Source organism: Aedes aegypti, chromosome 2, assembly GCF_002204515.2.
Source record: "Aedes aegypti strain LVP_AGWG chromosome 2, AaegL5.0 Primary Assembly, whole genome shotgun sequence".
In the NCBI taxonomy this organism is placed as follows: domain Eukaryota; kingdom Metazoa; phylum Arthropoda; class Insecta; order Diptera; family Culicidae; genus Aedes; species Aedes aegypti.
The window spans coordinates 279,130,316-279,158,139 of NC_035108.1; the positions used below are offsets into that span (position 1 = coordinate 279,130,316).

Here is a 27,824-nt window from a genome sequence, read left to right on the forward strand (position 1 = left end):
GGTATTTAGAAGGGAGGTAGTACGATGTGTCAAGTACAGCATTGCGCCATATTGGAAACTATATGACAGCTGGCAGGTTTGCTATTCTCGATCACGTCAGCAAGCCATGAAATACTAGGAAAGTTTTTCCACTGACATCATTTTGTTTCAGAATACGTCAGTTCTATTCCCACAGTCTGTACATACTCAGCATCATGATATTATTCACAAAATACAACAAAATTGAGAATAAGAGTGGATTTTCAGATGTCGCACGGTTTGCCATCATCTGAATTATCAGGCAGCTTCTATGTAGGAAAAGCGGATTTTTTTTCAACAGTGTTGTGCACAATACAACAGCGATAGAATTGAATTGTGAACGAATAAATATATGGATTCAGGTAACCGGAATACATTCCAAAAAACATACAAAATTAAATCGCATTTTATTGAGCAGTATGTGTTACAGGTCAGCGTAGTACACACTCGACATTTTCAACGATCAAGCAATGCTACATTGTGGCCTGTATTCACCGATCAGTTTTCCTTGCTGAAAAAAACAATCTTTAGTATATCGTAGTGCCAATAACTTCATATCCGTCGCATGTTCCGGATTTCGAGAATCAGTCGGTGGTACGAGATAGCATAAAGTTTCGACAAGCTCTCTCTTCATCGTAGACCATCGCTGTGTACCTACGCTATGGATAACATCCTCCCATTAAATTCTCTTGCGATTCTTCTGGTCGATTCCCTGGAAGAATACAACTCCACACTGAGTATGTGGCATGTCTTTTCATTTAATTGAGTTTACTGTTCTCTGAAAACTGCAAGATTACCATTAGTTTTTAGATAAAACTACAAAATAACTTACTTGCAAAAGCTTGAACATTTTTTTCGCATAACCAATAATAAACAATCCAATGGAAACGATAGCAACCACAAGAGGGGAAGATTCCATCGACAGGTACGCCAGCTCGCCGACTCGCCTGCTGTCATTTTCCTCACCTCGCTGTTTCCAACACCCCGCATCCATTGACTGCTTAGATTGCTGTACCTCTCTTCAAAATATCTTGGATCAGAGCGCGGTGCGTTTAGTGCACTCGAAAAAATAGAGATTTTTTTTTCTTCAATTTATTTATTTCTCGCATACTCTGAGATAACGCCCTAAAAGCCATTGGTAACCACGTGTGTAGCTGAGCAAATGAAAGAATAAGCATCCAAACCAACATCACGGGCAGGTAGATAATGATCCTCTCTTCCCTATAGCGTTGTTAAATAACATGAAAATCTATTCAAATGCTCAGAAACAATGAGCTACACACATGGTTACCAATGGCTTTTAGGGCGTTATCTCAGATTATGCGAGATTTCAAACATTACATTCATTTCTTATATCTAGGTGTTCTGTGTTATTAGACAACACTATCATACTAATTTGGTAAAACAAATTTAAGATTTCATTAACATTTTGTTAACAACATACAGTGACTCAATTTCATTTTCGTATGGGGCACTGTTTTTATATAAAGTTGGTGTAAAACTATTAAATGGTGCATGGACTTCGATATACCTTATCAATCTCAAAGGTCATAGGTGTCATCTATTGTTAGGCAATGACAAACTGTTTTCATCTGCTTTAATCTTTGGAATGATGGAAAAGTATTGAGTTCGTGTCTATAATTGACCCAATTCCATATTCGTACACCTAACAAAAAAATAAATACCGTACACCCCCGTTAATTTGAACGATACCTCATGCAAACCATCGGGGTTCATTTATAATTTGAACATCTAGTCACCCTACAAAAGTGCTTCTGGCTACCTCTTTCACTGTTTTGTTTTGATTCTGCGTTCCGTTCCACAGCGTTCCATTCCACTTTACTCCGTTCCATGAGCTCTATGACGTTTGAACCATTTTTAATCTGAACGATGTGCAAATTAGCGGGGTACAAATTAAAAAGTGTTCAGATTAAATGTGGTCAAACCAACGGGGGTACCCGGTACAACATTTTTTGCAATTTTTTAATGAACTAGATGATTGCTTAAGTTCTGCGTTGTGTTGTTCAGATGTGGTAGAGTACATTTGGAAATTTTTTTTATTATTCCCATGTTTTTTGCTGAAATATTACTGCGAATATTGCACAAGTTTCAAAAAATATAATCAGTTTTAGAGTAGCTAGGAGTGGATATCAACAACTTATACTTTTGGATCTTAGGTAATACCGTACACCCCCGTTAATTCGAACAGTACCTCATGCAAACCATCGGGGTTCATTTTTAATTTGAACATCTAGTCACCCTAGAAACGTATTTCTGGTTACCTCTTTCACTGTTTTGTTTTGATTCTGCGATCCGTTCCACAGCGTTCCATTCCACTTTACTCCGTTCCATGAGCTAAATGACGTTTGAACCATTTTTAATCTGAACGATGTGCAAATTAGCGGGGTACAGATTAAAAAGTGTTCAGATTAAATGTAGTCAAACCAACGGGGGTACCCGGTACAACATTTTTTGCAATTTCGTGGAAGACCACTTGAGGATATCAGGAATTATATCGGAATGCATTCACCATCATTTTAAAATTTCTGAAAAATTGTTCTGTAATGATTCATTGCGTAACTCGAAACAGTTGCGTAATGAGAAAGCGCTGCGTAATGAATCATTACAGCACTGGTACCCGGTACCCCCGTTGGTTTGACCACATTTAATCTGAACACTTTTTAATTTGTACCCCGCTAATTTGCACATCGTTCAGATTAAAAATGGTTCAAACGTCATTTAGCTCCTGGAACAGAGTAAAGTGAAATGGAACGCTGTGAAACGGAACGCAGAATCAAAACAAAACAGCCAAAAGGGTAATCAGAAGTACGATTTTCTGTTGTTTGTAGGGTGACTAGGAGTTCAAATTAAAAATGAACCCCGATGGTTTGCATGAGGTACCGTTCAAACTAGCGGGGGTGCACGGTACGTAACTCGTTGCAGAACTCGATTTTTACAGCACTCGTCGTAATAATAATAATAGTCGTAATTATCGTAATGGTAGTTTACGGAACAAGTTGCAGAATGATGGTTTTTACAGGTGCTGTAAAAATCGAGTTCTGCAACGAGTAGAAACTACTGAATCCATGGTAAAATTAAGAACTGCACCAACGATTTTCTACCGACTACATTAATATGTTAACTAGAGTGGTTCAAAAAATCGTTTTTGCTCCACACCGCTCATTCGATTCTATATCAAATTCTGGTTGTCCTCCCAAAATTTGAGCTCATTTGGATGAAAATTGAGACTGCACAAGCCCTTCAAAGTTTATATAGGAATTACTATGGGAAAAGCAAGCAATTCATTCAATCGGTCATAGTGTTTTCCCATGTGCTCTTGGGGATTAGAGCTACGTTGATACTGTGAGATACATTCATCAGCTACAACTTTGCCGAAGACCGTTTTTAAATCGGACGCCTCAGTAATTAGTTATTGATTTATATCCAGTCACAAATTCTTCGGCAGTGCTCATTTAACTTCTGAACAGGCAACATTGCTGCACTTGGCGCGAAAGATAGCACGCACAAATCATGGCTACTATGTTTTACTGCATATATCCAGTGATGCCTGCAGAACAGCCCAATAATTATAGCCAAAGTTTTACAACTCATTCAAAAATTAATAACTAATTACCGGGGCGTCCGATTTCAAAACGGTCTTCGGCAAAGTTGTAGCTGATGAATGTATCTCACAGTATCAACGTAGCTCTAATCCCCAAGAGCACATAGGAAAACACTATGACCGATTGAATGAATTGCTTGCTTTTCCCATAGTAATTCCTATATAAACTAGGAATGGCTTGTGCAGTCTCAGTTTTCATCCAAATGAGCTCAAATTTTGGGAGGACACTCAGAATTTGATCTAGAATCGAATGAGCGGTGTGGAGCAAAAACGATTTTTTGAACCACTCTAATGTTAACTCTACCAAAGCATAGTCAATATCACTACACAAGAAAATATATTCTGTTTATTTAACCAGAGTTGTAGTATTTATGACTAGAAATATTCTAGATTTGACAAGTTTGGCATTATACTTTTGACCACACTGTGTTGCACGGTGTGTGTCACGGATTGAAATACAATCCTTTGTAGTGGATGCTACTATGGACGTCACATTTACTGTACTGCTCAGTAAATTTTACCAGAATATAGTGAACTTGACAGATTTTTGTAGTCGGTTGAAAATCGTTGGTGCAGTTCTTAATTCTACCATGGATTCGGTAGATTATACAACAAAATTTGTTTGCGTGTAGGATAATTACTACTACGAGTGCTGTAAAAATCGAGTTCTGCAACGAGTTACGTACAACATTTTTTGCAAATTCGTAGAACACTACTTGAGGGTACCAAAAACCATATCGTAATGCATTCACCATTATAATGCATTCACCATATGCCACACGATATACGAATGCGAAAATGGCAACTTTGACAAAGAATGCTCTCAGTTAATAACTGTGAAAGTGCTCATTGAACATTAAGCTGAGAAGCAGGCTTTGTCCCATTGAGGACGTAATGCCAAGAAGAATAAAAGAAGAAGAAGTACCATTTTTCGTTGAGCAAATCACTTACTTGAATATCAAATTCAAAAAGTTTCTCCTCTTCGGTTGGTTCATATTCATCGAACATTTTTTCATCAATCATGGTTTGCGCCATCTTCAAAGACGTCAGAATGCAAAGCCTGCTATTTTAAATACCTAGTTGTTGTAAATATACCAGTAACGGCCTCCACAAATTACCCTGGAGAACGCTATGTACTATAGTAGGTATGTAGTTATATTTTTAAAAGTCTTCTAGGAATACTTTGTAAATGTTTTTGGAAAAGCATTACATTTTTTCAATCTTCCACAAAGGTATTTGTTTAAAAGCTCTCTTGAAATTCAGGAGTCCCTAAGATTATTCGAAGTTTTGAGAACTCAGTACTTCCCCTTATTGGCTATCAATCCCCTGATAGCCAATAAGGAGAAGTACTGAGTTTTCAAAACTTAAAAAAATCTATGGGTCTCCTGAATTTCAAGAGAGCTTTTAAATACAGTCAACTCTCCATAACTCGATATTCAAGGGACCATCGACTTATAGAATTATCGAGTTGTAGAATACCGGTACCCCCGTTGGTTTGACCACATTTAATCTGAACACTTTTTAATCTGTACCCCGCTAATTTGCACATCGTTCAGATTAAAAATGGTTCAAACGTCATTTAGCTCATGGAACGGAGTAAAGTGGAATGGAACGCTGTGGAACGGAGTGCAGAATCAAAACAAAACAGTGAAAGAGGTAACCAGAAACACGTTTCTAGGGTGACTAGATGTTCAAATTAAAAATGAACCCCGATGGTTTGCATCTGAGAGAGACTCGCGAAGAGGAAAAATATCAACGTCATATGCAGCCCAGATTCCCCTCTCACGAAACGTCAAATGCAGCCCATCGTTTTTATGGCTGAAAAAGTGAAAAGTATTGTGTTCAAAGTAAACTGTTATTGAAAACCTTAGTTAGCGGAGCAGTTTTTTCCAAAGTTGCTGATAAATCTAAGCAGAAGATTAATTATTTCTAATGTCTACTACGTTTGCTGGCATGAAATTTCACTTAAACGGCTATTTATGATTCGATGTGGTGCAAACTCAATCATTTTCTTCTGAGAGGTACATGTGAGGGTTTGAACGGCTTGCGCATAATTGGTATAAACACAAAGGGGAATAAGAAAAAAACTCAGCAATCACAGAAAAAGAAGACCGTCTTCGCGAGTCTCGTCTCAGGTTTGCATCTGAGACGAGACTCGCGAAGACGGTCTTCTTTTTCTGTGATTGCTGAGTTTTTTTCTTATTCCACTTTGTGCATACCAATTATGCGCATGCGCATACCAATTATGCGCATGCTGTTCAAATCCTCACATGAACCTCTCAGCAAAAAATGATTAAGTTTGCATCACTTCGAATCATAAATAGCCATTTGAGTGAAATTTCATGCCAGCAAACGTAGCAGACATTAGAAATAATTAATCTTCTGCTTAGATTTATCAGCAACTTTGGAAAAAACTGCTCCGCCGACTGAGGTTTTTAATAACAGTTTACTTTGAACACAATACTTTTCACTTTTTCAGCCATAAAAACGGTGGGCTGCATTTGACGTTTCGTGAGAGGGGAATCTGGGCTGCATATGACGTTGATATTTTTCCTCTTCGCGAGTCTCTCTCAGGTTTGCATGAGGTACCGTTTAAATTAGCGGGGGTACACGGTATACCGACGCAAAAAATCCGAAAATCTAAGGAACAATTTTTTGTATTTCCAATACATATATGATCACTTCTATAAGAAAGCAATATTACCTATTTTGTTAATAGTTTCTTAGCAACTATTTTTTGGTAACACTTTTCGAAATGCTCGAAAAATCACGGTATTTCTACTGACTTTTTTTATTATTTTCATGTCAACTTTTATTACAACTTGCAAATGAATACACATCCAAACAAGAAGTGGTCTTAGTTTCCCCGAATAAGGATTTAAAAATGAATATCGAGTTATGGAGGGAAAATTACCTCTCACTTGACATCGACTAGTGGAGATATCGAGTTAAATATTGACTTATGGAGAGCACGATGTATGGAAATTTGAAGGGACCGAAAAATCCATTGAGTTATAGAATATCGAGTTGTGGAGAGTCGACTGTAAATATGTGGAAGATTGAAAAAATGCAAAGCTTCTCCAACGACATTTGCAAAGTACAGTGGGATTCCGTTTTTGGCATGCTCCGATTTTGGCACCCCCCGATTTTGGCAACAAAATGGATCCGTTTTTGGCAACATTTTTCAATACCATTAAAATTTGTAAATGTTTGTAAATAACATCGTGTCTGTTGCTTTAGACATTTGAATAGCATGTCAACTCCACACCAATTACATTTCAGAGCTTCGCAAATCTTACCAAACACTAAGGACTCACGTACGTGCTTATTTACTTCAGAATGGTCCTTGGTCATACATTGACAACGTTTCATGAGGCCAATAATCTCCATCAGTATCTCAACTAAATACCAATCTCTTTTCATCGGCATTCATATTGAGTGACCAGCCCACTTGAGTCTTCCAGTAGGTGATACCGTACACCCCCGCTAATTTGAACGGTACCTCATGCAAACCATCGGGATTCATTTTTAATTTGAACATCTAGCCACCCTAGAAACGTATTTCTGGTTACCTCTTTCACTGTTTTGTTTTGATTCTGCGATCCGTTCCACAGCGTTCCATTCCACTTTACTCCGTTCCATGAGCTAAATAACGTTTGAACCATTTTTAATCTGAACGTTGCGCAAATTAGCGGGGTACAAATTAAAAAGTGTTCAGATTAAACGTGGTCAAACCAACGGGGGTACCCGGTACAATAAAAACACTTTTCTTTAGATTTGGAACAGCTTGTTTGAACAAAGCAGCAGCACCGACATAGGAGCAACAAAAAATCTAAGACTCACACAGAGTAACAATCATAAATCTTGTCTCATATATTTGGCTCACTGTCTTTATTATTATGGACTTACATACATTGCGCATGTAAAAACACACCGCAATAATAGATACAAATATGTACAGCAAAATGTATCATAACTTTTAATAAATTTCATTAAATAACATGACAAATGCGAATACAGTCCAAACCACAATTTATTCTCAATAATATCATTGAAGCGTGCGATAAATACGACTGAGAGTGTTTTACCTTTTTGTCTGTGGTATTGGTGTGTATATTGATCTTTCTGCGTTCCCTTTTTTCTATAGACTCTGTAAGGCGTTCGATTTGTTAAGAGACGATCCAGAATTCTCAGCAATATCGCAGCGGAAATCGAAGATTCGAACTCCTACCTAATCCTTAGCAAGATCCTGAGAGCTCTATGCGAAATCCTACGGATGCTTGGCAAGTCACTTCAGAGCTTAAGCGTTTTTTCTGTAGATTTATTATGAGAACATGAAAATTCCTATAAGGTTCTTGAGGTTTCATAACAGGATCCTGTAAATTTCAGTTGATTTCATAAGGTGGGTGTAAAATATATATCATGTTCAATTAAAAATTATTTCAAGTAAAAATTAAATTCTACAAAATTACAAGTCACATTTATGCATCATCTCATGTTCATGTATGCCCTTTTGATTACAGTATACCATTCATTATAAAATGCTTTACCTAATCAGAAACATAAATTGAAGGAGCAATTCTAAACCTACCGAATTTTTCAAATTTTACGCTTAAGTCCAAAGTTTAACTTTTCAAATGTTCATTCAGTTAGAAAAAAAAGCTAATGCCGTTTTGCAATACCCAGCGCTTTTGATTCGTAAATACGTCTTTATAAAAAAAAAACAAAAACATGTTTTTTCGTGCTCTTTTATAGTTTTAAGAAAATGTCCAGTTCTTGAATGAAGGTCACTTATGTGATTATTAGTTTTACAAGGCCCTCTTATACAAAAAATATACATAAAGCTTCTAAAAAATAATTGAAGACGTTGAGGCCTAATAACTCCACCAGAAAAACGTTTGCCAGATTTAACATTACAAGGCTATAGATTCATAGCATAGTATAACCCTGGGAGGGAGGCACCGATACTACACACGAAATATAACTTATATATATTATATATTATATAAGTTATATTATATAAGACAACGTTATTTTGAACTGCAAGATAACTCCAGCTTGCCAACAACAATCAAGGCAGGCTTCGAGAAAATCGGTAGTTTCCTTTTGTTGTGCACCTTCGATCTTTCCTGACAAACATGAATAAAGGGCCACAGTTTTCTATGCACTAAATATTCATTTTCATTGGAAAAAGTAGAACGATGCGTTTTTCAATGCTTTATGTTCAATCAGATTAAATGGTGCTCACGTGACATTACTTGCGTTAAGTGCATGAATTGATTTTCATTCGATTTTTATCACTTTTGAAGAAATACGAAAATGTGTTTAAATCAGTTACGCGCTTTTTTCATGTTAGTCCAATGTTTGAGATCTGGGCTCACAGTAACAGTTCGTGACAGCGGAATCTCGGCTCACTATGACGTACAGAAATTTTGTATTGGTTTCTCCCTCCCAGGTACCGTTTTGATTCATATTACGGACAGCTTCAAATTCCGGACACTCTCGTTTGTATGGGAAACATTTCACACGAAATGTTTCAATTTTCGCCTTCCAAAAGTTCTCATTTTCGAGGCTCGTTTTATTAGGTTTTTTTTCCATAAATATCATTGCAAATTCATAATGCCCAACTACCTTAGACGTCTCTTAAGTGGTTGAACGATTTCAATTGATGATTTGACTGTTTCATTAATGATTATCGTGAGCTGTCCGTAATTCGAATCAACGTGTCCGGAATATGAGGCAAAAGTGAGGGAGCGTCCGGAATAAGAATCATGAAAAGGCCACACGTTTTGATTTATTTAAAATTATTCAAGTTGCGGACGCATATTCTTTACCCACCATCCGAAAGTTAAGGGCTTCCGACGCTCGATAACGCTAAAAAATCATACAGAATGATTTATTTTGTACGGTCCAAGCTGGGTCATACTTCACTGAGGCCTTAAGTGTCCGTAATATGAATCAAAACGGTATAACCCTTCGGAAAAATGCTTCGAAGTGAACCTTTTCAAAGACTCAACGCCTTATGATCCAATATAAATTATGTATTAACATTGTAATGATGTTTTCAAGACCAATAGTTGAAAAATAAAATTTTAAATATGAGTTCCGATTTTGGCACGGTTCCGTTTTTGGCAACTGAAAATTTCAACTTTGTTGCCAAAAACGGAATCCCACTGTATTGATGAAAATTGATTATTAATATGGTTCCATGAGTCGGTTCAACTGTAGCTACATAATAATCCAGGGTAATTTTTGGAGGCCCTGGAATATTTACAACAACTAGGTATTTAAAATAGCAGGCTTTGCATTCTGACGTCTTTGAAGATGGCGCAAAGAAGGATTGATGAGCAAATTTTCGATGAATATGAACCAACCGAGGAGGAGAAACATTTTGAATTTAATATTCAAGTAAGTGATTTGCTCAATGAAAAACCAAACCTTTATCAAACAAGTCCGTTCATATTCAGAAATACAATGGCCCAAGGAATTCTCGGTTTGAACCGCATGGTGAAGGCAGAGCAAAATTCTTTGCTGGCGGTCGATACGAGGGACAGTTTAGAAAAGGCTTACTTCATGGGAAAGGTCGTTTGGTATTGCAAGACAGCCACAGGTACGATGGGCATTGGCGCAAAGGCATGAAGCATGGCATGGGTCGAATGTATTACCCAGACTGTTCGCGATACGAAGGAGAGTTCAGAAAAGACCAACGGCAAGGTATTGGTATTTATTACTATCCGAATGGCGCACGTTATGATGGGAATTGGTTCAAGAACAAGCGCCACGGTGTAGGAAATTACGTTTTTAGCCGCGGAGATGTTACCTTGAAGGGAACATGGATCGAAGGAATCGCTCGCGGTCCCGCAGAGATCGTCTTTGAAGAGTATCGGTTCCATGGATATTGGGATGTAGACAAACCCAGAGGTCCAGGTAGTTTCACTTTTGACGCCAAAGTTATGATCAGTGGAAAGTACTTCGTCGATGAGAAAGAGGGATGTGATGCAAGGGAATTGGTGTGGCAACCGTTTTTGATTGAGAAATACGACTATTCAAAGCTACCACTGGAACCCCTTCCTTTTCCAGTAGACGAGTCGGACGTGTCAGACATAAGCTCTTCTGAAGATGAAGATTGTGATTCAGAAGGGTCGTCTAACGTAAGTGTCGATGGAGAAATATTAATAATGTCGTGAAAAACATCCCGAAGAAAACTAAAGCATTTCTATTTTTATTTTAATATTTAACAATATTATTCTATTCAATCTTTCAATTAGAATTAAAAATTTTATGAGTCCATTTATAAAAATAGTAGTTTACGCAGCAAGTTGCAGAATGATGATTTTTACAGCACGAGTCGTACATTTATCCAACGAGGCTTGCCGAGTTGAATAATTACGACGATTGCTGTAAAAATCGAGTTCTGCAACGAATTACGTGCAACATTTTTTGCAATTTTGTAGAAGACCACTTTAGGGTACCAGAATTTATATCGGAATGCATGCACCATTATTTTACGATGTCTGAAAAAATGTTGTGTTATGAATCATTACGCAACTCTAATCAATCATTGCACAATAGTTTTTAGAAAATGCAAATTAAGGAATACATTCCGATATAGTTTCTGATACCCTCAAGTGGTTTTCTACGAAAATGTAAAAAAAAAGTTGTACGCATTTCGTTGCAGAACTCGATTTTTACGTCACTCATCGTAAATTATCCTCGTTGGATAAATGTACGACTCGTGCTGTAAAAATCATAATTCTAAAACTTGTTGGGTGAACTACTATTATTATTATCCAGAATTTGTTCTACTTTACTTATTTGGTAACTACTTGACCCGGTAAACATAGTAAGGTACAGTGGGGGAAGTGTATCAGTGGGGTAAGTGGATCACTCGTCAATATTAAGCATAAATACTTGAATATGTTGAATGTTTCCACACCATTGCTTCGTTCTTACGTCCACACTGATACTATTGCAAAACTGGTACTACACGTACACTAACACAAACAAACTTGTTAGCTACAAAAATTAATTAGTTTCGAAATTGTTTTCCATCAATCAAAAATCCATTGTATCTCTGTTTAAAATCGAATTTTATTAGTTTTTTCGACATGAGCATTTCAGTTCTAATTGAATGAATCACAATGAAAAATATGTGATTTTTTTAAAATAAATACAGTACTGACCCGATTTTGTCAGCCCCCGATTTTGTCTGCCCCCGATTTTGTCTACCCCCGATTTTGTCAGCTTTTTGACCCGATTTTGTCAGCCTATTTTAAACTTGTCATAAATTTGTTATTGTCATGTTTTACCACGTTTACATTAAAATTGATGGTGATGTTTGATGTCATCCACGCTTGGCCGTAGCCAGCGGGGGCAATGGCAACGCCTTTTATTAAGTGTTTAAAATCGATATTACCAATATGAGGGACGGGGGAGCCCCTGATATAAAAAAAACTGGCTACTACCATGTCCATTGTCCTCTTAAAAGTCCATGTAACCATGTTACACGTCAAAATTTGAAAAAACAGGAACAAAATAAAATGACCCGATTTTGTCAGGTTCCCCATTTTGTCAGCCTAAAATTCATCGAGGGGCTGACAAAATCGGGTCCTTACTGTACAGATATATTGTACATGGTACACTTACCCCTACTTTTTAATGAGGTGGGGTAAGTGGATCAAGTATTATTATCATTTATTAGCAGACTGCTTACGAGAATTTTAATAAGTTTTAATATTCGCAAATGTTGTTTTCCTTTTTTTTTCATTTCCAGCTTAAATTTGTCAAATTGACCATAGAGAATTTGAATTAATCCACCTAAAAGTTTTTTTAACCTTTTTGGTATTAAAAAAATATAAAATAATAATAATTGCAAAACTCACACGAAACTTTTCGTGGTTTATCTAAGCTGAGTTGCAAAAGAGCAAAATAAACTGATTCTCCAATTGAAAGCATATTATGGTACCTAATATGACCATATAAATTGTTCTAGAGAGTATCATAAACATATTCATAAATAGAATGAAAAGATTTCAGTTTGTTATTAAAAAACAAATGTAACTAATATTTTCGAACCACGAGTGTTTTTCGAAAACATCGTTAGAAATAATCCTACAATACTTCTGTTTAACTTATGTGTAAAATTGGATGAATTTTCTCCAAATTATTCTAGTACAATGTTTTTTTGTTGTGCGAATTAGTGTTAACTAATGTATACATATTTTTAAATATATTTTAATAAAATAAAGATACTTTTCAATTTCAAAGTATTGAAATGTACCATTACTAGCACTAATAATAAGAACTAGAGTAATATCATTCTTACTATACATGATTACATCACATTTGTTTTGAGAACAGATTTTTTTCTATGGGTGATCCACTTACCCCACCATGGTGGGGCAAGTGGATCATTTGGCGCAAATTTTTAAGTCTCTCATACTCAATACATAACAATCAGAAAAATCTAAATAATCGATGATTTGAAGTATATTAGTCCCTCATTTATTATCCACAGAAAAAAGTTTGAATTACATTATTCACGTTAGCTGTACATAACAATGAAGTTGACTGTTGATTTTTCTGTATTCACTTACCCCACGGTACCTTACCTTTTGCAATGTAGTAGACTACGTGAAACCCCTTATCAAAATTTCAGGTTTGCATTTAGGTACCAATTATTCCAGCTTTCTATGAAGTTTTTCTGTTATTTTATTTCACACAAACACGTCATCATGCCAGGTCATCACGAATTAAACTGTGAAAGAATAATGAAAATCGGTTGACCCGTTCTCGAGTCATTTCGTGACATACAAACACCATTCCATTTTGAATTATTTAGGTGGATACATTTTTTATCATTATTTTGTTTCTTCAGTATTCTTTTTCGATCTAATTCAAGGTGGAGTGTATATTTCAATACGCTTCTTACCTGACACGTTTTGATGCATTTTTGAAGGATTTCTTTCATTGAATCAACATACACAATTATTACTCAAATGAAAGAGTCAAGATTTATTCTAACTTCATATCATAACGATTTGTCTTGACTTAAAGTTAATTGAGAACGCAATACATATATTGGAGTATCTGAAGGCTCTATGGAACAGATAATGGATAAATTATGACAAAATAGTAAGTAAATGTAGAGGAATAATCAATGTGGAAATAAAAGCAAGACAATTTGTAAAACTATCAATTTGTATACCTAGATTGTGTATGAAATTAGGACACTTACCACTGATTCACACAAACTCGAGCCACTTCAATCGCCGAACAAGCCTAACTTTGATTGAACAGGCTAAGAAGTGCTTGTTTTTCTTTATCCTTCTTCCGGACCGCTTCGATACTCCGATTTTTCCAAGTGCTCTTACGTAGCTTGATGGGACGGCTGCCAACGTAGCGACCTGTTGAAAACAATACGTACATAGAAATAAGAATAAATTAGATCATGTTTGAGAATGAAACTGTAGTCAATTGGCTGGTATCCCAGGATTATCACCAGTATCCGGTGACCATAGGTAGTTCATCCCGTGGCTGCACCTCAAAACTACATTAGTTTACCTTTTCAGAACTTCTTGGAGAATTCAATTGAAACTCAAATTAATTTTGCCTATCCCAGTTATTTTGTCGACCCCCTGTATATTCTGTCTACATATTTTCTTTGCGGGCCTAGATAGTTGTAGCAGTAAACGCATAGCTATTCAGAAAAACCAAACTGAGAGTCGTGGGTTCGAATCCCACTGGTCGAGGATCTTCCCACGGCATAGAGTATCTTCGTACCTGCCACGCGATATACAAATGGTATTCTAAATAAAGTCGAATGACTTTGAATAATTTTAGGGGGGCACACGCTAATGTAAGCCAACTAACAGAACAACAGCAAAAATTGACTATGGATAAAGAAACTACAGATGCCGGAAAGAAAAGCGTTTTACTCAGATGACACAATTTTAAATTTAAAGATCCCTTCACATTGCCGTTCTAGGCATGACTGTCTCACGGTTCGTAAGGTGTTCATGGAAAATGGTGCAATTATGCGTTTAAGGGCAGCATAGTAGTGATACGTCAGTAACACTTGTCCGGTTTGAATAGATCTCGTATTCGGCAGCATGCGATCCATCAGAAAGTCAAATGTCCTGATTAGTTATGGATGGAAAGAAAACGAAGGAATGTGATAAACAACGTTGATATGCACAGCTGAGTCACGTAGGACTCAGGTGAATCACACATTTCTTATTCAAACATTATGTGGGGTAAGGTAGTGATTAGTATGTTTTATTTATAAAGTCAGTTACTAAATGATTTTCCATAAGGAATTCTTTGCAGAAATTATTCGTAGTGAGCTCGATTCAAAATAAGGGGCCGAAATGCAAAGGGGTGTAAGTGACATTTTGGTCGGTTTTGAGTTAAGTATACCAATAAATCATACAGTTTCCAATGGTACCGTAAAATGGGGTGTTAAGGGATAAAAAAAATCTACCTTAATTTCGAGCAACTTCTAGTATGTCAATAATTGAACAAAATACAGTCCAATTATTCTCCCGGCGTGTACATCAAAAGCCAATTACAATGAAGATGATCCTATGGCAGATTTCCGAGATAATCATAAAAATGTGTGATAATTGACGAAAATGCAAAATGGGGTGTTAAGGAATTTGAGCTTTGTAAATAAAACTATATTTTGCCAACAGCAAAAAAAAATTATTTTGGTCAAAATCGATGATTTGTTCAACTAAAGATGATATTACTTCTACATAATTCAAGGTGGAACCTCTGCAAACGTTAACCGTTTTATTTTACCTTCTAAATCTCACAGGCATATTGATTCTTTTTTCAACCAAGCCTTAAAAGCTTTCCAAATTTAAATTTTGAGATAAGTCTTCAAGGAACAACCCAAAGCTATATTGAAATACATAACGGCATAAATGAAATAAGTTTAGTAACTTAGAAAAGTTAGAATAGATAATCCCTTAACACCCCACTTATTTTCAAAACGAGACTTGTTTTCGAAACCCAGATATAATTTTAAGAAGTTTTTATCTGCACTTTGATCTCAATTAAATTTACGTTTCTTCTACGTTACTCGCGAATTTTTCTCAAATATATTTCATGGTTTTGTAGATGAATGAATTTCAAAAATGTTTTGAAAAGTTTTCAATATCTAGCAACCACAATACTTAATATTAATAGATAGCTCTTATTACAAAATACAGCTCATAATCCTACGAACAAATCAAGCATTTCAGATGACTTATATATCGACTTTCCACGTTTCTGTGATTTGTCGAACTTGATTGAGAAGTTCAATCCCTTAAAACCCCACGAGTCCTTAACATCCCATTTTAAGATATTTGTTTAGATAGACAGTTGGCATGTTTATAATAATCATTCCATCTTTTGGGCACGTTGATTTGAAAACTTGCAGAAATTTTACAAATTTGAATGTGTCAAATCAGTGGCAATTTGTAATTATTATTATTTTATTAGCCAGTCCTTTAAGAACTTCTCCAAAGATTTCACTAGTAATACCCCTAGAGTGTCTTTTGAAAAATTGTCAAAAAAATTGTCGAAAAGCTTTAAGGTGATACAGTTTTGAATCTAACTTAACAGATTGCACTAATCTCGCGAAGGAAGCATCCACTTTTTATTTTGGCTTTGTGCACTAGCAGAATGCTTAAAATAAGAATGTCTTCAAATTTTAAAATTTTTTGTGTGTTGCAGTGGTTAGATTTAAGATTATATCTTGATGTTTAAGCATTCAAAAAGATTTAAAATGTAAAAATTAACAAAAAGTCCCATATAACCAAATAAAGTCCCATATAGCCAAGTAAAGCCGTTTTTTTTAGGTCTCACTTGCCCCGGGTACCTTAATACAGATCTTGAATTACTTAACGATCAACGCTCCGTCATCGTAATCATCGTCATCATCGAAACTTCAAAAGCAGTTTTTCTGTTCAAAACTAAAAATTATTCGATGAAAATGTGTTTACTGTGTTTCGGTTGGAGAATAGAATACAGTGAACACATTTCCCTGTAAATTTTCTTGATTTTCAACGAACAAACTGCTTTTGAAAGTTCCGAAATCAATGACGGATCCTGCCCCCTTAATATAGGCAATTCCGCAATCTTCATGGCATTTACTAGAGAAGAAGAGTTAGACATAACGCTCAGCTCAAACAGTATCAGTCACTAGTTGATGAATTCGCTACATCTTCTTTGAACCCCACATGGCAAATTTGCCCCACTTTTCCCTAATTCATAGAAAATTCGTTTATCAGAAATTTCTTAGATGATTTAAACGGAGATTCAGTAGAGCAAGGTGGGCAAAATTTCGACCTTAGTGGAATAATCTAAATTTCCATAGAAACAATAGCAGTAGAAAAGAAATAAACTTGATTCAAAATTGATTGTCTCGAGCAAGTTGACCGGGAAGATCGATACAGTCGACTCTCCACATCTCGATGTTCTACATCTCGATATCTCTCCCTATGTCGATGATTTCATAAGTCCCTTCAGTCTGCACACATTTTCACTCTCCATATCTCGATATCCTCCTTATCTCGATATCTCCATATCTCGAAGGTTACTAGACCACAGTTTTGGAATTCAAAACAAATTACAGTCGACTTTCCACATCTCGATGTTCTACATCTCGATATCTCTCCCTATGTCAATGATTACTTACTTACTTACTTATTTGGCTTTACATCAATTATCTTGATAAAGCCTCGCCAACAATATTTCGCCAATTCCCTCGGTTCATGGCCGCTTCTCTCCATCCTCGACTGTGACCCACGCTCTCCTGGTGTACCTGGTCAATCCACCTAGCTCGCTGTGCCCCACGCCTTCTTGTTCCGACCGGATTCGTGGCGAACACCATCTTTACAGGGTTGTTGTCCGGCATTCTTGCAACATGCCCTGCCCAGCGTATCCTTCCAGCTTTAGCTACCTTCACGATACTGGGTTCGCCGTAGAGTTGAGCGAGCTCGTGGTTCATCCTTCGCCGCCACACGCCGTTCTCCTGCACGCCGCCGAAGATCGTCCTTAGCACTCGGCTTTCGAAAACCCCAAGAGCTTGCAAGTCCTCCTCGAGCATAGTCCACGCCTCATGCCCATAGAGGACCACCGGTCTTATGAGCGTTTTGTACATCGTGCATTTGGTGCGGGGGTGAATCTTTCTTGACCGCAGTTTCTTCTGGAGCCCATAGTAGGCACGACTTCCGCTGATGATGCGCCTTCGTATTTCCCGACTAACATTGTTGTCAGCCGTCAACAAGGATCCGAGGTAGACGAACTCGTCCACCACCTCGAAGGTATCCCCGTCTATCGTAACACTGCTTCCTAGGCGGGCCCTGTCGCGCTCAGTTCCGCCAACCAGCATGTACTTTGTTTTCGACGCATTCACCATTAGCCCGACTCTTGTTGCTTCGCAAACAAATTGTCCGGATCTCGTGAAAATCGTGCCTCGACTGTTAAGTCCGGCTCTCCGCATGACACCTTCGAGCGCAATATTGAACAACAGGCACGAAAGTCCGTCGCCCTGTCGTAGTCCCCGCCGAGACTCGAACGAACTGGAGTGTTCGCCAGAGATCTTCACGCAGTTTTGCACACCGTCCATCGTTGCTCTGATCAATCTTGTGAGCTTCCCGGGAAAGCTGTTCTCGTCCATGATTTTCCATAGCTCTATGCGGTCGATACTATCGTATGCCGCCTTGAAATCGATGGACAAATGGTGCGTAGGGACCTGGTACTCACGGCATTTCTGGAGGATTTGCCGCACGGAAAAGATCTGGTCCGTTGTCGAGCGGCCGTCGATGAAACCTGCTTGATAACTTCCCACGAACTCGTTTGCTATAGGTGATAGACGACGGAAGAGAATCTGGGATAGCACTTTATAGGCGGCGTTTAGGATGGTGATTGCACGATAATTTTCACACTCCAGTTTGTCGCCCTTTTTGTAGATAGGGCATATAACGCCTTGCTTCCACTCCTCCGGTAGCTGTTCCGTTTCCCAGATTCTGACTATCAGCCGATGCAGACAAGCGGCCAACCTGTCCGGGCCCATCTTGATGAGTTCGGCTGCGATACCATCCTTGCCAGCGGCTTTGTTGTTCTTGAGCTGTTGAATGGCATCCTTAACTTCCCCCATCGTGGGAGCTGGTTGATTTCCGCTGTCCGCTGTGCTGACGTAGCCATCGCCTTCGCTGTCCTGACCTTCTGTGCCTGTGTTCTCTGCGTCATTCAGGTGTTCATCGTAGTGCTGCTTCCACCTTTCGATCACCTCGCGTCCGTCCGTCAAGATGCTCCCATCCTTATCCCGGCACATCTCAGCTCGCGGCACGAAGCCTTTGCGGGATGTGTTGAGCTTCTGATAGAACTTCCGCGTTTCTTGAGAACGGTACAGCAACTCCATCTCTTGGCATTCCACCTCTTCCAGGCGGCGCTTTTTGTCCCGGAATAGGCGGGTTTGCTGTTTCCGCTTCAGTCTGTATCGTTCCACGTTTTGCCGCGTACCATGCTGCAGCATTGCAGCCCGCGCTGCATTCTTCTCCTCTAAAACCTCCTGGCACTCCTCGTCGAACCAATCGTTTCTTGAGCTCCGTTCCACATATCCGACAACGTTTTCGGCAGCGTCGTTAATGGCTGCTTTGACTGTCCTCCAGCAGTCCTCAAGAGGGGCCCTATCGAGCTCGCCCTCATCCGGCAACGCTGCCTCAAGATGCTGCGCGTACGCATTGGCGACATCCGGTTGTTTCAGCCGCTCGAGATTGTACCGGGGCGGGCGTCGGTACCGTACATTGTTGATGACGGATAGTTTTGGGCGCAGTTTCACCATCACCAGGTAGTGGTCGGAGTCAATGTTGGCGCCACGATAGGTTCTGACGTCGGTTATGTCGGAGAAGTGCCGTCCATCGATCAAAACGTGGTCGATTTGCGATTCTGTCTGCTGAGGTGATCTCCAGGTGTACCGATACGGAAGGCTGTGCTGGAAATAGGTGCTACGAATGGCCATGTTCTTGGAGGCGGCAAAATCTATCAGTCGTAGGCCGTTCTCGTTCGTCAGCCGGTGGGCGCTGAACTTTCCAATCGTCGGTCTGAACTCCTCCTCCTGGCCAACCTGAGCGTTCAAATCTCCTATGATGATCTTGACGTCGTGGCTTGGGCAGCGGTCGTACTCGCGTTCGAGCAGAGCGTAAAATGCGTCCTTGTCATCATCAGTGCTTCCGGAGTGTGGGCTATGCACATTGATTATGCTGAAGTTAAAGAATCGGCCTTTGATTCTTAACTTGCACATTCGTTCATTGATCGGCCACCACCCGATCACGCGCCTTTGCATATCACCCATCACTATGAAAGCTGTTCCCAGCTCGCGTGTGTTGCCGCAGCTCTGGTAGATGGTATGATTACCTCTAAACGTTCACACCAATGCTCCTGTCCAGCACTGCAGCGCTACGATGTCGAAACCGCGGGTCTTCAGTACATCGGAGAGTATGCGAGTACTTCCAATGAAGTTGAGAGATTTGCAGTTCCACGTACCGAGTTTCCAATCGCTAGTCCATTTTCGTCGCTGTGGTCTTTGCCGATTGTTCCGGTCCGTATTCTCTCGTTGACGTTCCTGTGCTGATGTGTTTTTACGGTTGGCTTGCAGGGCCTGACACCAACCCCCTAGATTTCCGGAGGACCGTTCCCCCTAAATGTTCGGAGGGCCATAGTGCGCAGTTTAGCTTAGAGTCCTTCTCTGGCACTCGGACGATGATCAGCCGCCCCTGACATGGGGAACAGACGCTGTTGTGAGCCGCTCCTAACGTGGAGTACAGACGCTCCAGGTTTGCAAAAGCAAACCCCCCCTTCCCTGTCAGCATACGACCAAAGTTCCCACCGGGGGTTGGTTACCCGATCTTCCCCAAGGTTACTCGTACCCCGGCCAGTACCACGAGGAGGTAGGGATAGGAGTTGCTGGGCAAGAGGCTAAGGACCGCACAAAGGGGTCTATTTTATTCCTGCAGGTACGCGAGGTACCAATGGTACGCCATGCCCAGCCATTTACCGCGCCTCAATGATTACTTCGGTCCCTTAATTCTGCATACGATTTCTCTCTCCATATCTCGATATCCTCCTTATCTCGATATCTCCATATCTCGATGTGTTCCTGATGATTGTTCGTTCCCAATTTTCTCTCCATATGTCGATATGAAGATTATCAAAGGTTACTAGACCAGATTGAAGTGATTCAGAACAATTTGAAAACTCGAAATGAAGTTTGTTTGTTTATTATTTTCCTAGTAACGAAGTGATTTTCAATCTAGTGTTCATTAAATTAATGATCTTTGTCTCGATCTCTCCCTATCTCGATGGTCCCTTCGATATCGAGATGTGGAGAGGCGACTGTAATTGGAACAGAAATTGTGGGTATTCAAACGCATTGGTTTTCTCTAACGCTTCCTGCTTCGTGTGAAATGAAGAGTGTTGTATGGCATGGTTCTATTCTGTATGAGAGCTGGTAAGTGCGATTGAGAAAGAAAATTCAATCACACACAACCCACCTTTAAGCAAAACTGTGAATAATGATCCAGTCTATCCGATTATAGAAAAACAGTTCTTAAATTTAATCACCCTTCATCAATTGCAGAAGGAATTACTCACGACGTTTGGTGTCGGCCATGTTTGAATACATACTTGCATCATGGTTTGTATGACATCTTCAGACAAGTTTATTGCCATGAAAATTTACGGTTCAATAAACATATGAATGAGTTGTGCGTTAAATTTTTATGGCTTGAAATATTTAGGTTTTAAGTGGAAACTTCAATTTTCAATGATGATGTAAAAGGAGGTTATTGATCATTGAAATTTTATAATACGTCAGAGCAAACATAAATTTAAGTCATATTTCAGTTATAGTTGCAAAATATTTAAGTGCAAATAGGTTTACGTCTCTTGTAATTCTCATTATTTTTAGAGTGCATAACTTTTCTAAATCTCAATCGTATCTTATGATGTTTGTAGCGAATGTTTCTTACTTGCATAGCATTCGAACAATCATGGTACACCCCCACTAATTTGAACGGTACCTCATGCAAACCATCGGGGTTCATTTTTAATTTGAACTTCTAGTCACCCTAGAAACGTGTTTCTGGTTACCTCTTTCACTGTTTTGTTTTGATTCTGCGTTCCGTTCCACAGCGTTCCATCTCACTTCACTCCGTTCCATGAGCTAAATGACGTTTGAACCATTTTTAATCTGAACGATGTGCAAATTAGCGGGGTACAGATTAAAAAGTGTTCAGATTAAATGTGGTCAAACCAACGGGGTACCCGGTATTTCGAATTTCTGCAAATTTCGAAGATACCTGATTTTTGTGCAAGGTTTCATCAGTGAACGTAAAGTAAAAATATGATATATGAAGAAAGATTTGACTTTTGTTGCTGATTGAAGCTTGTTCGTAAATTGTAGAGCTGTAGAAATTTGATGAATTGGGAAAAGCTGACTCGAAAAAATCGCTGGATTTGGAAGCAGACTATCCTGATATCCTGAAGCTTGTTCGTAAATTGTAGAGCTGTAGAAATTTGATGAATTGGGAAAAGCTGACTCATAAAAATCGCTGGATTTGGAAGCAGACTATCCTGATTAACAAGACTTCAAGCAGGTTACGATTTGAAAAAGAAGAAGTTGAACATCAATTTGGTGAGAGAATTTCCATTTGATTATTAATGCTTTCTGTGAACAAATCAATTCTAGCTTCATGACAAATTTATGTATTGAGTTAACCGTGTTCCGTGGATAAGTATTTCCAAGTGGCACTTTTTCCGAGATAGCAACACTTTTGCTACTTAGGCTGTGAACCGTTTCACCAATTAATTTAACCTTTAGTTAAAATTTGACACTTCGATAGTTATTTTCCTCTCAAATGGTTAAATTTAACTTCGCAGCCGACCCATTTGAGTTTTGACAGTCCAATAGTATTTCACAACAAAGTTGACAGTTATTCTCAAATTACCGGGAGTAGAAAATAATTTTTGAACTGTCAAGTTTAACTATGCTTCAGATCAGGGTTATTTGCAACGGGAGGGGAAATAACTATCGAACTGTCAAATTTTAACTAATAGATAAACAAATCGGTGAAACGGTTCACAGCCTTAGAAAACCTCAATTTTGATTTGTTGGCCATGTATGAATGCCTATTATTGCTCCTGTGTTTTCCATAAATTGATTTGTTTCATAATGGGAATGGGAATGTTTTATATTCATTTCAGAGAGCGAGTAATGGCGCTTAAGCCAAGGCCTAGAGCCACGGCATAAGGCAGAAATACCTATGTCCCATCCCAGGAATAGGACAGTTCATCACGATGGAGTGCGCCCTAACATTCTTAGCAAAGCCACTCTCAACGACTTTATCTATCCCCTGAAATGAAACGGTTGGTACGGTTGTCCCCGTTTCTTCCTTCAAACAGTTTAGAAATTTTCGTCTATCATATTATTCATGAGTGAATAATCTGATCGCCGCCAATTTATAAACTATTTTCAGCACAAAGTTTGCTCAGTGGGCCTGGCCATTTTAATATTTGTATCCTATTACCGATTTGCTGGATATATTAATGCTGACAAGAAAATACTGCAAAAAATCCCGGAATTTCCAGGATACTTTTCAAAATTGGCTGTGCAAGCGCTTAGAATAGAATAGAATAGAAAATCAGAGGAAATCTGGCAGAATTCTTAGAAAAATCATTGGTTAAATCCGAGGAGCAATTTCTAATGACATTTGAAGGGATAGATACGGAAAAGCTAAGTTGATTTTCTGTAAAAATTCTTATAAAATGCTGGAATGTTCCAAGAAATTCACAGAAACAAAATCTTATTAGGTAGAGATTTTTCAGAACACATAGTGGGAATTCCGCATAAATTTCTGGAGGTGTTTCCAGATTTTTTTGAAAGGAATTCCAAACGAAATAACATTTAATAATGTTATACGTAACTCTAGAACATGTTGGAGGAATATTAATAAATTAAATGGAATAGAAAAACAAAAGAACCTAAAATTGTAGGTTCAATTTGTTGTGGAGTTTCTAGAAGGATTTATAACATAAATTGAATTTCTCGGCGAAAAGCTTATAAGAATCGAATTTTTAATATTGTCAGACAAAACAAAGAAAAATATTATGATAATGGAAAGAAAACTTGGCCTTATATTTTCGGAAACCCAGGATAAATTTATGTCTGTTCATTTGAAGGGATATAACTTTTTTCGGCGTAATTCACTCAAGAGATCTGTTTGATTTTTTTCACCTTAGAAATTTCCTAAACCTCACATTTATCGATAAATTTGGTCAGAAACATCCCATGGAATGTATTAAGGGGTTATTGTAAGAAATCCCGCAGAACAGGACACTTCCGCCGGGTATTAGTTTCTGCAAAAAAAAAACTGGATGCCTTGAAAATTTCAGGCATTTCACTATCAAAAGCTATGACTTAGAAATTTGAAATAAAGTTCATATCGACTCATACAACGTAAGAAAAATTAAGCTCATCGTCTCAGAATAGCTCGAGCCAATAAACTTGAATTGGATAATGGACCAGCTATTGGTGTTTGAATTGCTCTCATCGATAATTTACTGACCCCCTAGGCTCGTATGTTTTCATAACCATATTCGGATTACCACTCCAAACAGAGGAACATTTATTTCAATTTCCCGACGGCGCATATTAACGTGTATCGCGATATGATGCCTATCAACATAATTTCATAATTTTATTTCATGGAAACGAACTAGAATTACTTTTTTGCCAGTTTCAGGTTGTCTGTGTTATCTATTTATAAACATATCTTCTAGGATGAAAAGGTGGATTCCACCTAAAAAGTTCTTCACGTAACGAATTTGCCAGAAAGTCCTAAAATGTTTAAAGATTGCCAGTGGTAAAGATTTCCCGCTGGCAATCACACCGAAAGCCCACAAGCGAATGCAGCCAATAGCTCTGGCAGTGCCCTGTTGTCTGTGTCGCAAAAGCGTTTCCTCTCGTTGATAAAAAGCTCGCGCGTTTACGAGCATCCAACATTTAATTCGCGAATCTCGTACGAAACGGATGTGCAAAAAAGTCGCTGTCCAACGTCGTGTGTTATTGCTGTGCCGAAAACGAACTTACTTCCTTCCGTTCAGTGGTGAAAATTTGGGAAATTTGTGAAACTGCTCAACAGGTATCATGTGAGCCATTCGGATACAATAGTGAGAAGAACTGTGTGCAAGCAAATAAAGTTTAGGTCACAAAACAGCAGTGAAGCAAAGCTGTTTTGAATCAGAACCTTTGATTGGCTGTGAATAATTTTAAGAGTACGTGATCAGTTTTTTGTTCATTTGAAATAATTTGCATTGATTGTGCAGTGCACTTCTATCGGATTACACAACGCCAAAAATGACAATGGAAAAGGTAACTATTGTTAATTATGAAGTACATATGTCATGGTTAAATTCTATTGGGAAGTAAAACTTTGTCGTGGGATTCTACCGGAATATTTGCGAATTGCATTACCAACACAGGATGCAATTGAATTCCTTAATTAATCACAGACGGAACCGAAGAAATTAAAACAAAGTATTTTTTAACGTTCAAGATTAAAACAAAAATGCTTCTTCTTCTTCTTGGCATTACGTCCTCGTTGGGACAGAGCCTGCTTCTCAGCTTAGTAATCAATTAGCACTTCCACAGTTATTAACTGAGAACTTTCTTTGTCAAAGTTGCCATTTTCGCATTCGTATATCGTGTGGCATGAGTACGCTCAGGGGTACAGGGGTGCCCAATGAATTCAAAGAAATTTCCATTACGAAAAGATCCTGGATCGTGCAGGAATCGAATCCAGATACTTTTAGCATGGCTTTGTTTTGAATCCGCGAGACCACTCAGCTGAGGAACTCAATAAATAGGTATATTTATGGTGTAACAGTTTGGACTCAACTTCTAAGATTGCACTAAAACTTCAAAAGGCACAAACCTCACGATTCCGAGATGTTTCATCTTTTGTCTATCATCTATTCCAAGAAAGTGGGTTTGAAAACGAGGTTTCGATAAATTGAAAATTCTTAATTTTAGCCGCATAGAAACGTTTCAAATTTCCTTCAAGGAAAAAAAATCAATCTTATGGATACTTCAAAGAACTTGCACTCCCGTATAAAAGTACGGTAGAGATTTTTTTCACATCTATGTGATGACATATCTAAATGAAACCCTTAATGGCTCATTCAAAAAGTAATGAGTTATTCTACTAAAAAACGTAAAAAAAATTAACTTCAAGCCTATTCGCCTATTGTTGAACAAACCGTGTATTCCTTATGGCGTGTCCAAAATTAGCGAGCATTATGGCCGTTCAACAATTGGCGAATTGCCCTAGTGTAAAAAAAATGACCATTTGTTTAATCTACAGCCCCTAATGAGCCACCTAATTTATTCCAACGATTTCTGTTCGCAACATTACATGAAGAGCTAATGCTAAACGATACGACAATATTAAAAAATGAGTTTTTAAATTGCATGAAGTTATTAGTTTTATTGGTATATTTTGATAGATACTTTGATACTCTATTCGAAATATGTTTTCTAGCTAACTGTTCCACTTGTAAAAGTGCACCGAGATGACTATGAAATAAAAAAAATAATCTGGTACCGTCAAGCTACCATCAAAGATGGTTAAAAGGAATAAGATGACCGACTCTTTATTTTTCCATACATTTTGCCGACGACACACTATTCAAGTAACACTAATGCCATCTGTTGAGTGAAAAGCGCGTAAACATTATTTTCGGGTAAATGCAAATCATTGTGCAATTGAAAAACGATGAGCAAGAGGAAGAAATCAAAACAAACACGCTTAAAAGAAAGATACACAGAATTGAGTGCGACTCACACAAAATCTGGCTCTTCTAAACCAACACAAAATTTGTGTAATGCTAAAAAATCACTCCTGTGCTGATTTTTTTTTATTTTTCTTACTTCTTATGGTATTCAGAGATAATTGGGAATATCGAACAACCCCGTGTGAGCTGTGTATCTTTATTTAAGTGTAAATGTCATAAACGAACATTTCGACATCTGGTGGCCACTAGGAGAACGTTACGTTTTAGTAGGCTTTTGACTCACCAGAGCTGCGCTGTTCATGTCGCCTGGAAAAGACCGGAGTCGATTACCTTTTTCCATCTAGCCATCTTTGCTACCATTTAACGCGCATTTATCTCCAGGTTAATTAAAATTAAATAAATTCTCCAAATAATTTAAAGTAGACTAGATCACCACTACGGAGCGTGCTATTATACCATAATTCAGAGAAAAGTGATGAATAACAAAAAATTACTTAACATGACGGTCGCCTCGTACCGTTCTATGTACGGTAAATGGTACCGTGCATTTAGTTTTAGTCATGATTTTATTTCGTATCGTGGGTATTAAAATATTAATTTACAATTATTATAGAAGCCATAAAAAGTTGGAAAAATTGCTTAATAATTTTTTTTACATTTGAAATCGTTGTAGAAGGTTTAACTGTATTGTCCAAACCATTTCATATTCGTTCAATAACTAAATATGAAGTAGTTAAATCATGACATAATTATAAATCCAATATTACCCAAACGATGAAATACAGTTTACTAGTACAGTAGGATTCCGTTTTTGGCAACAAAGTCAAAATTTTCAGTTGCCAAAATCGGAAGCCTTTTTTTTTATTTCAAAGCCGTTTTCCGTAGGATAGGACTATGCTATTGATATATAGACCCGTCATATGAATTGTAACAGACGTTCCAAACACTTTTGATTGCTGAAATTCTTTCAATGATGTTTTGTAAGATTTATGTTTACTATTTTTTTACATACGCAATGTAAAAACAACAATCGCATAAGTAACGTTTATTCAAGAACTAGAGAATTCTTCAAAATAGTATAAGAATACAGAAATACAATATATTTCATTCGAAAAGTATTTACAAAAACAATTGATATGTTTTATAAAACTGAATGATATTTCTAATTCAATGAGTATGACAAATCAGTTCTTCCTTTAAGCTTAAGCGTCAAATCAGGTCCGTCGACTGTGCCACTTGGGTTCAAATTGGGTATCACTTCTAGTACTGCATTTGGTCCCTTGGTACTGCAAAAGGTACCCAAGTTTGACAGTACACTTTTCACGTCATTATAGATTTT

The 27,824-nt window shown here is 37.9% G+C and overlaps 3 protein-coding genes and 1 long non-coding RNA gene across 6 annotated transcripts in view; 2 read left to right on the forward strand and 2 right to left on the reverse strand.

Moving 5' to 3' along the window:
• Positions 1–390: 390 nt before the first annotated feature.
• Positions 391–1,046, reverse strand: LOC110676614. 2 transcript variants are annotated; one of them, XR_002500563.1, is made up of 2 exons: positions 851–1,046; positions 391–796 (listed from the first exon to the last, which is right to left on the reverse strand). It is a non-coding gene; the product is annotated as an uncharacterized LOC110676614 (long non-coding RNA). The 2 variants fall into 2 exon arrangements; XR_002500564.1 differs by having other exon boundaries at positions 391–803.
• Positions 1,047–9,919: 8,873 nt separating this feature from the next.
• Positions 9,920–10,850, forward strand: LOC5573650 (radial spoke head 1 homolog). Its single transcript, XM_021841310.1, has 2 exons — positions 9,920–10,048; positions 10,108–10,850. The coding sequence occupies exons 1-2, from the start codon at positions 9,965–9,967 to the stop codon at positions 10,825–10,827; spliced, it is 804 nt and encodes a 267-aa protein (XP_021697002.1). The 5' UTR covers positions 9,920–9,964; the 3' UTR covers positions 10,828–10,850.
• Positions 10,851–13,630: 2,780 nt separating this feature from the next.
• LOC5573648 (RNA-binding protein 42) overlaps positions 13,631–27,824 on the reverse strand; it is a 65,472-nt gene continuing 51,278 nt past the window's right edge. Inside the window, exons 5-6 of one of the 2 annotated variants that reach the window (XM_021845172.1) lie at positions 13,878–14,046; positions 13,631–13,738 (exon numbers count right to left, since the gene is read on the reverse strand). In XM_021845172.1, the coding sequence (XP_021700864.1) occupies positions 13,922–14,046 (125 nt within the window). In that variant the 3' untranslated portion in view covers positions 13,631–13,738; positions 13,878–13,921. Of the gene's footprint in view, positions 14,047–27,824 lie in introns of both variants that reach the window. The other variant, XM_001660924.2, reaches the window with a different exon arrangement.
• Positions 24,677–27,824, forward strand: part of LOC5573649 — a 34,470-nt gene continuing 31,322 nt past the window's right edge. Inside the window, exon 1 of the mRNA XM_001660925.2 lies at positions 24,677–25,064. Coding sequence (XP_001660975.1) covers positions 25,050–25,064 — 15 coding nt within the window. The 5' untranslated portion in view covers positions 24,677–25,049. The remainder of the gene's footprint in view (positions 25,065–27,824) is intronic.